Genomic DNA, 12604 nt, shown 5'->3' with positions numbered 1-12604 from the left:
TTTTTTTGGGTCCTACGCAGCCCAATTAATTCAGTGGTTAACATAATCTTTTAACTTTACTCAAAATGAACCTCTAACACAAAACCTAATCCTGACACCTAACCTTATCTTTCCTCTTAACTCTGATTCTAAACCTAACCTTTGAAAGGGTCTCCCCAGCTCTTGACCCTAAATTAGCCCCAAACTTAGTTTCAAACACTAAACTGAGCCCTAAAACTGTGCACTTACTGTACATAGCAAAAATCTCACAATTCAAATGCCAGACCCTTACAGCACTCATCAAGAGATCTCAGCAGCAAAAAAAAAAAAAAAAAAAGAAAGAAATTTGAGAATTTAGGCTTGCTATATGACCATGTATTTTCTTAAATTACTCTTTAAACCTTTGTGATGTGGCAACATCATCAGCCTAAAGGACAGAAAGTGAAGATAGATTGTTTTTAAAAAAAGCATATTTATCTTTCATGCTTGATGTAAAGCACAATAAAGACACTCACTCAAAAATTGTGACAAATGTGATTTAGCAGAGGTTAATGGACTGTTAAAGTACTAAAGGGCATGTTTTTAATCTGCTAATTGAACATTAAAATACTTTTTTTATCAAATAAGGGGAGATCCATGGGAGCATTAGTGGCACTCTTTTCCTATTAGAGAACAAGCCTAAGGGATGAACCATGCATAGAAACCACATAGGAACAATGCGAAACTGGCAATACATATTTCTAATGGCATTTTTCAAGGATGCCGCTTACTGCTCTACTGTGCCAAGTTGACCCACCTCCACACACATTTTATGCTTTGATGCTGCATTTAATGGAAACGCTGGCTAAGAGGCGTATTTCTAAGGACTGTTCATCAAACAGCAATCTTTGGCAAGATCAAGAGGAAGACATGAGTGTTAATAATACAAATAACAGATCTGGAAGTTCTACAAATGACACTGTGGACCATACATCTTCATTGTTTGAAGTTGAAATCCTCATTCCAGTTACTATCATTTGCACTGCGTTGTTTGTTTTGGGTGTGACAGGGAACCTGATAACAATTTTTATATTCAAGAGGTACAGAGACATGCGATCTACAGTTAACATGTACCTTTTCAGTATGGCTGTCTCCGACATTCTTATTTTCCTTGGTCTGCCCTCAGATCTGTACAGGATTTGGAAGTACAAGCCATATATATTTGGGGACTTTATTTGCAAGTTTCTGATCTACCTGAGCGAGACCTGTACGCACAGTACTATTCTTCACATCACTACCATGAGTGTGGAGCGCTATCTGGCAATTTGTTATCCATTGAAGGCCAAGATTATGATCACTAAAAAGAGGATAAAAATTATTATTGGTATTTTGTGGTCCATTGCCTTGGTAACTTCAGGACCAGTTTTATTTCTGTTTGGTGTAGAACACCCTCTTGGAACTCAGTCTGCCGAAACTATGGAATGCAGGCACTTGGAAAGCTCCACCCAAAATGGTCTTCTGCGGATTGTCACTTGGATATCCACCATATACTTTTTCATACCCACTCTCTTTCTAATTCTACTTTATGGACTTATCTGTAAGAAGCTTTCGAGGAACACACATGGCATTCAGGAGCCAAGTGCCATAAACCGAGGGAAACACCATAAACAAACAGTTAAAATGCTGGGTAAGTTGTTCTACATCTGTAAGATTTTGCACAATAAAGAAGCTTTGGGATTTATTTACTCAAGCTGGAGAGTGCAAAATCAGGCACACTTCTGCATAGAAACCAATCAGCTTCTAACCACAGCTTGTTCAATTAAGCTTTGGCAATAAAACCTAGAAGCTGGTTGGTTTCTTTGCAGAATTGAGCCCGATTTTGCATTCTCCAGCTTTAGTAAATAAATCCCATTATGTTCATCCATAAACATTGTTGTACCAGCAATATTTTCATTGAAACGGCACTGTTCCTATCGTGAAACATGTCAGAATACACCGTGTTTCTGCTGGCTATTTTAATAAGGGAAGAATACTATTTCATTTATCAGTGTGCAGCATTCCAGTAGCTGGTCTCCAGTAGAGACGAGCCAAGCCAGCACCTTAGATGTGATTATGGAGCCTGGTCTCACCTGGAGTTGCATGTGAAAAATTCTACAACATGCTTCAAGTGTTCGAAGCAACGTAATCATTAGCAGGTACATTCAAGCTGTAATTTTTTGAAAAGTTGTTATGGCCCACACATTTACCTTCATTCTTCTCCTTTATGAAAGATATTCATAACCCAGACTCCCATAACTCACAGCTGATCCAGAGGAAGGCAAAAAACCCCAGCAAAGCATGATCCAATTTTCTCCAGCAGGAGAAATAATTCCTTCCTCTCCTGAGAGGCAATGTGATATTCCCTGGATCAACTTTACCTATAAATGTTAGTAGCCACTTATATTATGTACATTAAGGAAATAATCCAGGCCTTTTTTAACCGCTTCAGCCCCGGAAGATTTTACCCCCTTCCTGAGCAGAGCACTTTTTGCGATTCGCCACTGCGTCACTTTTTGGCCAGTAAACTTCTCTCAAAAATGCCTGCCTCTAAAAGCTGAGCTTAAAATATGTCCCTAAATGTCCTAATGTGCATGGACACATAGGATATAATTGAGCTGTTTCTACAGGCAAAATTCTAAATTCCTGTAGAAGCAGCATTTTTTAAGCCCAGTGTGCATAGACCCTAAAAGTATTTGACAACTTTACTAAAGGGCTAGTCCACCGAAAAAGGGTATTTTTGTTGTAAGTGGAGCGTGGTGATTTGAGTGAGCAATATATGGTCTAAGGCCCCTTTCACACTGGGGCAGTGGGGGCGTCGGCGGTTTTTGCCGCGGTATTCGGCCGCTAGCGGTGCGGTTTTAACCCCCCCCCGCTGGCGGCCGAAAAAGGGTTAAAACTGCTCGCATAGTGCCGCTACAGCGGCGGTATAGCCGCGCTGCCCCATTGATTTCAATGGGCAGGAGCGGTGAATACACCGCTCCTTCACAGCTCCAAAGATGCTGTTTGCAGTTTTTTTTCTCTCCTGCCAGTGCTCCGCTTCAGTGTGAAAGCCCTTGGGCTTTCACACTGGAGAAACAGCAGCGGCAGTTTTAGGTCGGTTTGAAGGTGCTATTTTTAGCGCAATAATGCCTGCAAACCGCCCCAGTGTGAAAGGGGCCAAAATGTTGCGAAGACCTAACCATCACACCCACCCATATGACCAGAAGTAAAAGAACACCCTTCCAAATTATTGCATTCAGCTGTTTCCAGTGAAAGGTACTGGTATTGCTACAGCATACTAAGATATTAGGACATGAGTACTTAAAACTTTAAAGCAGCAGTTTGGGGAAAACCCTTTGCTGTTCAGTCATGACTCTGCTCCGGTTCACAAAACTAGGTCAATAAAGACCTGGTTCAATAAGTTTGATGTGAAAGAACTCAAGTGACTTGCACAGAGCATTAACCTCAATCCTATTGAATGCCGATTTGTGAACCAGTCTTCTTGTCCAAAATCAGCACCTGACCTGACAAATGCTGTTCTGGTTGATAGGGCAACAATTTCAACAAACTAAAAAATTTTGTGAAAAGTGTTTCTTAAGCCCCATACACACTATTAGATTGTCTGCAGATTTTTGTTTTCAGATTTACCAAAACTATGTAGTGCAAAGGCCTGCCTGATTGCATACAAATTGAAACTCCTAAGGTTTGACCTCATATTATATGGTTTTGGTAAATCTGAAGACAAATCTGCAGAAGATCTGTGTGTATGGGGTCTAAGGCCTCGTACACATGGTCTGATTGTTGGACGACCGAGCGTTTGATTTTTGTCAAAAGGGCGTGTGCAAATTTTGCCTAGCATACTAATTATCCGTATTTGACAAACACGAACGTAGTGACGTACTATGAGAGTATAAAGAGGAAGTCCATTTCTCAAGCGCCACCCTTTGGGGCCCTTCTGCTAATTTCATGCTAGTAGAAGTTTGGTGAGCGTTGATTCGCGATTTTCAGATCATACAAAACAAATGCATTTTAAAATACTTTTGGCATAACTACATGCAAAGCAGCTTCATTATTATCCCGTTAAAGAAGATGAGAATTTTTACATTCAATTGCCGCGTCACGAATGTTAATACTAGATTACGAGCGGTAGTTTACAAGACCAAACTCTTCCCAGTCGTTTCTCGATTCCGAGCATGCGTGTTTGTACTTTCGACTTTTGTGTGACGGATTTCTGTACTGACCATTTGAAAATCAGATGTTGCGTTCATATCAGACAAAAATTTTATAGCCTACACATCCAGCTTTTGTCTGACGTAAAAGTCAAATAGTCTGTCGAAAGCACTGTACTAACGATCCGAAAATGCGCAGATAGCTCGTCTTCAGACTTTTCCCTTCTGATTTTCGTACCGTGTGTACAAGCCTTAAGAGAACAGTGTGTGATAGATCTGCAAAGGGTGGGGAGCAACTTCATATTAATGCCTGTGGTTTTGAGGTATCAATAAGGTATTAAGTGTTATGGTTAGATGTTCACAAACTTTTGACCATACAGTATAAAATGTAAACAAAAATTAGTCATGGGTATAGGGACCCTGTAATAATGGACACAGGAACACTATTACAGAGATCTCACCAGAGATAGAGCTAGACCATAGAGATAGGTCAGGTGGTTTAACTCTCCAGTATGTACCAAAAATGATAAAGCATGTGCTACTTTATAAAAAAAAATGATTACCCACTGGTGTAGATTACATTATCAAGTACCCCTTGACATTTATTAGTGGTACTTTTTTGTACAAATGTTTTCCAAAGAATCCTTTATGTTTATAAGTAGAAAGAAATACCTAGTGCTGTTTTTTTTTGTAATTTATTAGTCAAAATTTAAACTACTGAATTTATTTGGACAAAGTACTGCAGAACCCATCATCCACAGAATCTGGTGCAGCTGTCCCTGGTAACCAATCAGCTTCAACTTCAGCTTGTTCAATTAAATAATAAAACCTAGAAGCTGATTGGTTACTATGATAGCTGTACCAGATTCTCTGTACACCGGTTTTAATAAATGTCCCTTGTTGAGAGATTGTTTCCTAATTCACATATTGTGGGCACACTGGTTGCACATGCTTTTGAAAACACCCTATTAAATAAAACCTATCCAGGTAAAAATACGAAAGCAGCTACTGCTGTATAATTTATCATTCAGGGCTCCTTCGTACATAACAGGTGCATTGGCAATGCAAAGGCACTGAGAAATGTGCCCTGTTCTTTGTTGTTCAAGTTCTTTGGTGTTGAGTTGCAGTCTGCACTTTTATGCAACCCAGTGCACAACAAGGCATTACAACGCTCGGCAGCGCATTGCAAAGTGCTGTTGTTGAGTTAAATTAAGTTTATTAACTTGAAATAACACTTTAAATCATCAACGCTGCAATGTGTTATAATGACACACATCATACGAACCATAATGTGCGTCCACTGGCATAAGCAAGCCCTTATACGACCAGGGATATAGTAACCACTTCTTGACATTGATGAACAGATAGGAAATAATAGATAAAGTTTCTCATCTGGCAATGTGCTTTAAAACAAGCATAACCTTTCTAAGGCTAGGTTCACATCTAGCCATTTCCTGCATGCCAAGTTTGCGTGGCCTCTGCAGCCTATTCATTTGAACAGGCTGCTGTAGCTGCAGGAAACAGGAAAAAAAAGTCCCTGCACCATCTCAAAAGCATCTCTACACTGAAATTAATAGCATCCCTGCGTGTCTGCTAAAGAGTAGCACGATTTGCCTGCAGGTGTGGGAACACATATGATTTACATAAATGTGAACGTCTCCTAAAAATACCTTTTAGTATTTCCTATCCTTACTCATTCCATGCAAAACAGTGACACACTGCCACATTTTTCTGTCCTGCCTTTAATGGGAAAACAGCTAAACACAAACCCTAAAGCCGAACTCCAGGGAAAACAAAAAATTCCCTTGCAGCGGGGATTCTCTTGCACTGCAAGGGTTAAATGCTCATTTATTCCCAGGGTAACAGTAACAAGGACTTTTACTTACCTAACCCCTCTTTATTAGATAGGCCGCCGCAGTCTCTTCTCTAAGACGCTCTAGCATTCAAAGAGACTCTGATGTCAAGTAAAATGCAGGACCACTATCCCTGCATTGTATGTCAAGACACCAAGGTACTGCCCATAAGCCAGAGCATCAAAAATTAGGGTTAAGTGCTGGCTGCAGGGGAAGTCTTTTTACTGGTGCCCTAGGTATAAATGAGTGCAGAAGGAGCCCTAATTTCATGTTGCGAGCCGAGTCCACACACTTAGAATCAAACTGTTAGCAGAATAGGGTGACACTTTGTCCTTTTCTTTCAGTAGTTGGTTCCATGAGTACTTATGTACCGAGGCAAATTGCCTCTTTTAGCATTTTTTTCCCCAGCCTCTGCATGCCTTGTGTGGCTATACCATTTGACCAGTCAGTAACAGAGGGGGGGTGGGGGGAGTAAAGAAAAGTTGGACTAGAGTAGAGGAGAGGAAGTATAAAATTGGCACTGGTCAACAGTTGACTTCATAATCTCAGGTTGTTCTTTTTGTGAGCTACAGCAATACCTGCCATGAATGTTGAAAACACCTGTCAAAAAGAAGTAGGTGGAAGAAGACTCAATGCCTGATTGGATGAAAATGTTTAATGGGAGCTGTGTTGTCTAGAACCAACAGACATAAAACAAAATTTGTCCTTTGACAATCCTTCATTTCATGATAAAAGTTAGAAAAACAACATTATTTTAACTACAAAAAATCCATCCAAATGCAAGTTCCATATGTCCATGAAATGTTCTTCATTTCATGCTGAAGGCCAGAATAAAAAAAAGCAAGCACTTCGCATATGTCCATCAAAGCAATGTACTCTACAGCAGTGTTTTTCAACCTTTTTTCAGACAGGGCATCCTTTAGAACTGTGCACAATCCCATCAATCTGAGAGTTCGTTCACACCAGGAGGTGCGCTTTTTTACGTGTTCGCCGTAGTCATATTTTTTTAATGGGCACGAATGTACACGCATTTGCTAGATGCGTGGGGTGTCATTAAGAAATAATTTCACCCACATGCAACTGCAAAAGGCAGCACATTTTTGTGAGGTACAAGAAAACCTACAATATCCTCACTGCACCTGGAGTGAACAAGCCCCAAAACGTAGTCTGTGAGGCAAAGCTCAGTGATCTTAGGTTATAACTCCTCCAAATCCTCCCTCCTAGCACAACCCCCCCCCCCCCCCCCAATTTCCTCCTCCTAGCACAACCCCCCTCAAATCCCCCCTCCTAGCACCCATCACAATCCCCTCTCCCAGAACAAATGTGGGCTGTGCTTAACTCCGCAGTGTCCCCCCCCCCCCCCCCCAGTTTCACAGTCAGTTCTCGCCGCTGCTTTCTATTCCTTCATTTCCAAATGGATGACTACCTACTGCTCTGTATCCTCTCCCAGTAAAATATGATCAGCTGCTGCTCTTTTTCCTCCCACTCTGCGTTCCCCAACTGTGGGCTGTGTGTGTTAACACCTGTGCAGTGTGGCTCTGCAAGGAGAGAGGGAGCACAGCGCGCACAGCTCTCTCCTCCCTTCTGCAGCTATGTGCACTATTACCAGCAAAGCAGAAAGCTGTAGTGCCACTCGACCTGTCCTAAACAACCAATGATGCCATCAGTTTGTAGGACACGGGCAGGTGGCCAACACAGCTTTCTGCTTTGCAATAGTACACTTAGGTCGGGTTTACACTGGAGCCTGCTGTGGATCGCACAGGAGCGCTGTGCGTCCCTGTTCCCCCGTTTCAGGGACGACGCTATGCCTGAATTCGGCCCTGAAAAGGAGCCAAAGATGCACAGCCTTTCTGTGCAGTGCGCTCCGCAGCAATAGGGAGCCAGTCACATTCTCCTGCTATGCGAATTGGATGCGGGGAAACCCACATTCAATTCGCATAGGCGTGAACCAAGCCTTAGCTGCAGGCAGGAGAGAGCCGCGCGGGCTGTGCTCTTTTCTTGCAGAAACGTACTGCACAGGCGTTTACACAGAGTAGTGCTCAGACCAGGATGTGCCCACGGCAACCCTGAGGACTCTTTGCAGAACCCCGGTTGAAAAACCCTGCTCTACAGTGTGATAGCAATTACTAGCGGAGTTACTGTTGGACAAAACCATAAAATGTCTTTTTCTAACAAACGGGTCATGATTTAGGCTTCTGTCCAAGTGTAGAGAACACACTGTAGCCAGATAATCAAAAGCTTTCACAGCAGAATGTGCTTTGATTGCTTTTATTTTGTTGAAACCTGTCTATTGATATGCAAAAGGCTTTAATAAGGAGACATTTATAGCAATAAGCGATATCAAAAGATATAAAATCCACTTTGTGTAAGCTAAATACAGTTGCAAACCCGGTTAATACCTTGTAAAAAGTAGCAGTGGCATCAAGGATATGTTGTACATACCCTGAGCAAAGCTGTGGGTGGGACCCTAGGGGAATACAAGACTATTCACCCCGAGCAAAGGGAGAGAGCAGCAGTGACCATTTTTTATTTATATGGGAAACTGCTGCATAGAGGTCATGTGTAGGAGTTATTTTATGCTGGATTATTGCACAGATCTGGAAGAAATACATCTATATTCAAGTAAGAACATACATGCTTCTTGTATTCAAGCAATATTTGTTTAGCCCCCATTTCAGCTTTGAGCTTGCTAATTTTAGAGCTGTGAGAAAAATGTTAAGCCTCTTAGGAACTTCCTGGAGTACAGGTTTACATTTTTTGCTTCGGGGTATCCCACATAATACAAGCATTAAGGAGTCAGTTTTCAAAAGCAGCGTCATCTTGGTACTGCAGCCATAATGCAGTGCACCAGTTTATACTATATGTAGGGCAGGTGAGAGCTGGGACCCCCTCTTGTTGTCACATAGGCCTAGACACTGCTCACTTCTAAGGAAGGTAGGCATTGTTCAAGATGCCCCAACATTGCTCGTGGTTTGGGTTATTTGTCTAAATTTACATAAGGAATAAGCGTGCGTGGACAGCTATTAAATTGAAGGCCCAAAAATTTTTTTTGCACAGGAGCCCATTTTTGACTGTCTATCGTTGCTCATAGGAAACTTTACATGAGAACCATAGTGCAGGCAAACGCCAAAACACAAATGAAATGCCACCCTCTTTGTTATGATTGGGCAAACTGACAGAATCTCTTGTATACTGGAGCAGCAAGTATAGAACTGAAGCTATATATATATATATATATAAAGCCAAAACTGAGCAAATCTCTCCAAAGTGAGCCAAATCTACCCTTAATTCTCACCTAGATTTCCCCTTCATTCCTGTATAAATGGAAATTCAACATTTCCCTCACTTTCAGTCCTAGTAACAGTGGTTCCCAGAACAAATACGGAGTGCATTTCCCCAAAATGAATACAAACAATAAAAACCCAACAAGGGTTCCTATCCTCCCACACTACTAAAATATGTTGTTGATATACTTTAAACCAGCCATTCTCAACCAGGGTTCCTCCAGATTGCTAGGGGTTCCTTGAGCTGTGGCCGATTGACCTACCATTTGATAGTGCAAGCATATTCCCAGGGCCAATGTCACTTGGTAAAGCCAGCGGCATAACACCAATGATCTTTTTAACTGCCTGTAAGGGTGGAATTTTTCCAACTGACCACCAGTTATGATGCATTTTTCCTATTGACTCAGCTGAACTGGTTTTGGTAAGGGTTCCACGAGACCTGAAAATTTTTTTAGGGGTTCCTCTAGGATAAAAAGGTTGAGAAAGGCTGATCTAAATGAACAGAATATTTAAATTCTCTTAGAAACTTAAAAGAGCCATTTTAGTCATACCCATTTTTTCCAAGTATCTTCCGTTCTTAAGAACATCTTTGGTTATTTTACTTAAATATGTACCAACTAGAGAGACATTTCATAATTTCCTTTCATTAATTTAGTGTTTATTAATGTTATGCAAAAAATACCCCCAAAACAAAGAGTAATGTCTGCTATTTGGGCATTCTTGATTTTTGGGGACCAGAGAACCAACCAATAAAGTTCTATTTTGGTTTCTTACAGCTTTCGTCGTTCTCTCCTTTGTGCTGTGCTGGCTTCCTTACCACATTGGTCGTCTCTTGTTTGCCTGGACAGGAATGGGAGAATTTGTGTTTTATCATTTTACACAGTACTTTAACCTCATATCTATGGTTCTTTTCTACCTGAGCGCCTCCATTAATCCAATGTTGTACAACATTATGTCACAGAAATACAGGGCTGCCATGAGCAAGATCTTCAAACCAAGACAACATTCACAGCTTAGGAACAGCACAAGGAGTGAGCAGGCATCTATGGAAGGGACAGAGATCACTTCTTTCAAGTAATTTCCTCAATGTCTAATAAAAAAAATATACATAAATATATTACTGCTTGTCATGAAGATCTCATGTACAGTAATCTGTAATAAGAGTTGTTTTCAATATTTTGAAAGCTGCAGTTTTCATTAAAAAAAAAAAAAAAATACATGGTGATCCTGCCATAAAGGTTAATTTTCAGGCACATCCAGTTAAAGGGTGACCACAGTCTCCCAACTGTGCCTCCCGGTTGAGATTAGAAGCAGCCTTGCTGACATATTGTGCCATACATAGTCCTCTGATGATGTGATGTGCCAACATCAAGAAGCCAGTCTAGTGCAATGATGCGTAGTAGTGCCATACAGCGGCTTAAAATAAAAGAATGAACATTTTTTTTTTAGAAAAAAAAAAAAAAAGCTTCTACTTCAAGTTTCTAAAAGGTTGATTAAAAATGATGGTATTTTTGATTAAATGAATAACCTAAACTCCATTTTATTCTGCTTTTTTTATGGCAGAAATGTAAAACCCTTCTTCATAAAGTGAAATTTTAATCAGAATATATTTTTGAATTTTTGGTGGATGTGAACAAAGGATACAATTTTGTCTGGTTTTACTGCTGGGGAGATTTCCTCTATCTTCCTGTCTCACGGACAGGGGAAGTAAGGGAAATTTTCCCTATTAAGTACACAGACTTGTGATGGTGAAAATAAATACAGAGTTAAACTTACCAGTGATTTCCAGGAGTCTTCCAGAAAAGCACATGAGACGTGCACCTTCTTCAAAAGGAACAGAAAATGCATCACCAAAAAAGGAGATCCTTTTTAACAAGTGTATACTAACAGACACATATCAGGAATATGATATATGTTGAGGTAACATATAAAGTGAAACTAAACTTTATCTGAGTACCTCAAGCCGAAAATGCTATTTAATTCACTTTTAATATTCAATGCAAATTCACCCATCTATCCATGTCTCTGTCCTTTATTTTGTTTGGGCAATTTTTAACCATTTTGCCAAGGCACCCCTGAAGAAACCTGGAGGCACTCTGGTTGAAAAAGGCTGGTGTAGGTGGATGTTGTTTTATCCACTGACCGCCAATGTAAGTGGGCATTCTTCCTCCTACTGACCACCGACATAAGGCAGCATGTTGTTCAATGGCTTTTTTCCATCAGTTTAGCAAAGGGCCCCATAAACATTTTTCTATGGGGCCTATGATTTAGTCACATCCCTCCCCTACACTGTGTACCTTGCTTTATCCTGTTTATCCTGACCCCTACACTCTGTTACCCACTCCTGGCATCTACACACTGTACATTACATACTTCTGACCCCTGTACATAGGTTCAAGTTACAAGCCCTACCCACCATTCCATAGGGAGTGCCTAAATTTCATCTGGTCACTTTAACAGTCTGTACCATTAAGGGGTTAGTTCACATTTATCAAAAGCTGCCTATGCAGGCAAGGGGAGCCTATAGATACAAACTGTGCAACTTTGACCAAAGTTAAGAGGGTTGGTTCACCTTTACCAGAAAACTAACTATACAGGCAAGGTGTGCCTCAAAGCAGTTTTTTGTAAAGGTGAACTATCCATTTAATCTGGGAGATCTTTGGGTGAAAAAACATCCGCTGCAAAGATCCTCCATGATAACCTTACCTGCACAAACCTCCTGGGAGGGGGAATAGTAGCACAAAAGCTTACCTTCATTTTGCTGGTGCCACAGGTGCCTGTCAACACTGGAGATTCTGTCTACTCCTGAGTTGATCATAGCTGGAGAAAGCTCAAAAAATTGTTATCTAGCGTTTGGACCACCTTCCCTATGAGACTTGCCCAGAAGAGGCTAGCAAGCCCACTTTTCCTTGCACTTTCTCAACCCCAGAACCAGGAGAGGAGCTGGTGTGCTCAGGCAACATCATCCCACCCAGACTTGGTGCCCAGTGCCTCTGGTCAAGTAAACTCAACCTGGTGCATCTACCCAGCAGGAATGTTCCCTTACTGTTGCCAGAAGGAAATCACACAAGCCCCAGGCAGTCCACCAAGGGGGTAATCCACCTCCCAGTACTGGCCTTCCTCAGGCACTGAAAAGGGAGTGGGCTCAGACCTTTTCCTGCCAGTAAAGAGAAAAGGACTGGGAGGCAAGAACCCCACACCATCAAGTAGGGTGAGGCAAAGGGGACTGAGTGGAGGACAGCAGGCAAAAATCCTGAGATAAGCCTTTCACCAGGTTCCAAGCAGGGCATCTCATCCAGAAGGAGAAAACACAATAACTTGC

General features: G+C 41.3%; 1 protein-coding gene across 1 annotated transcript; it reads left to right on the top strand.

Annotated features, from left to right (window-relative positions):
* The first annotated feature begins 738 nt into the window (after positions 1 to 738).
* LOC141108978 (growth hormone secretagogue receptor type 1-like) lies at positions 739 to 10661 on the top strand. The gene is made up of 2 exons (XM_073600934.1): positions 739 to 1645; positions 10059 to 10661. Exons 1-2 carry the CDS (start codon positions 739 to 741, stop codon positions 10358 to 10360), a joined length of 1209 nt encoding a protein of 402 aa, XP_073457035.1. The 3' UTR covers positions 10361 to 10661.
* The last annotated feature ends 1943 nt before the right edge of the window (positions 10662 to 12604 follow it).

The sequence above is a fragment of the Aquarana catesbeiana genome, linkage group LG09, assembly GCF_042186555.1.
Source record: "Aquarana catesbeiana isolate 2022-GZ linkage group LG09, ASM4218655v1, whole genome shotgun sequence".
In the NCBI taxonomy this organism is placed as follows: Eukaryota; Metazoa; Chordata; class Amphibia; order Anura; family Ranidae; genus Aquarana; species Aquarana catesbeiana.
This window is presented reverse-complemented; position numbering and strand designations above follow the sequence as displayed.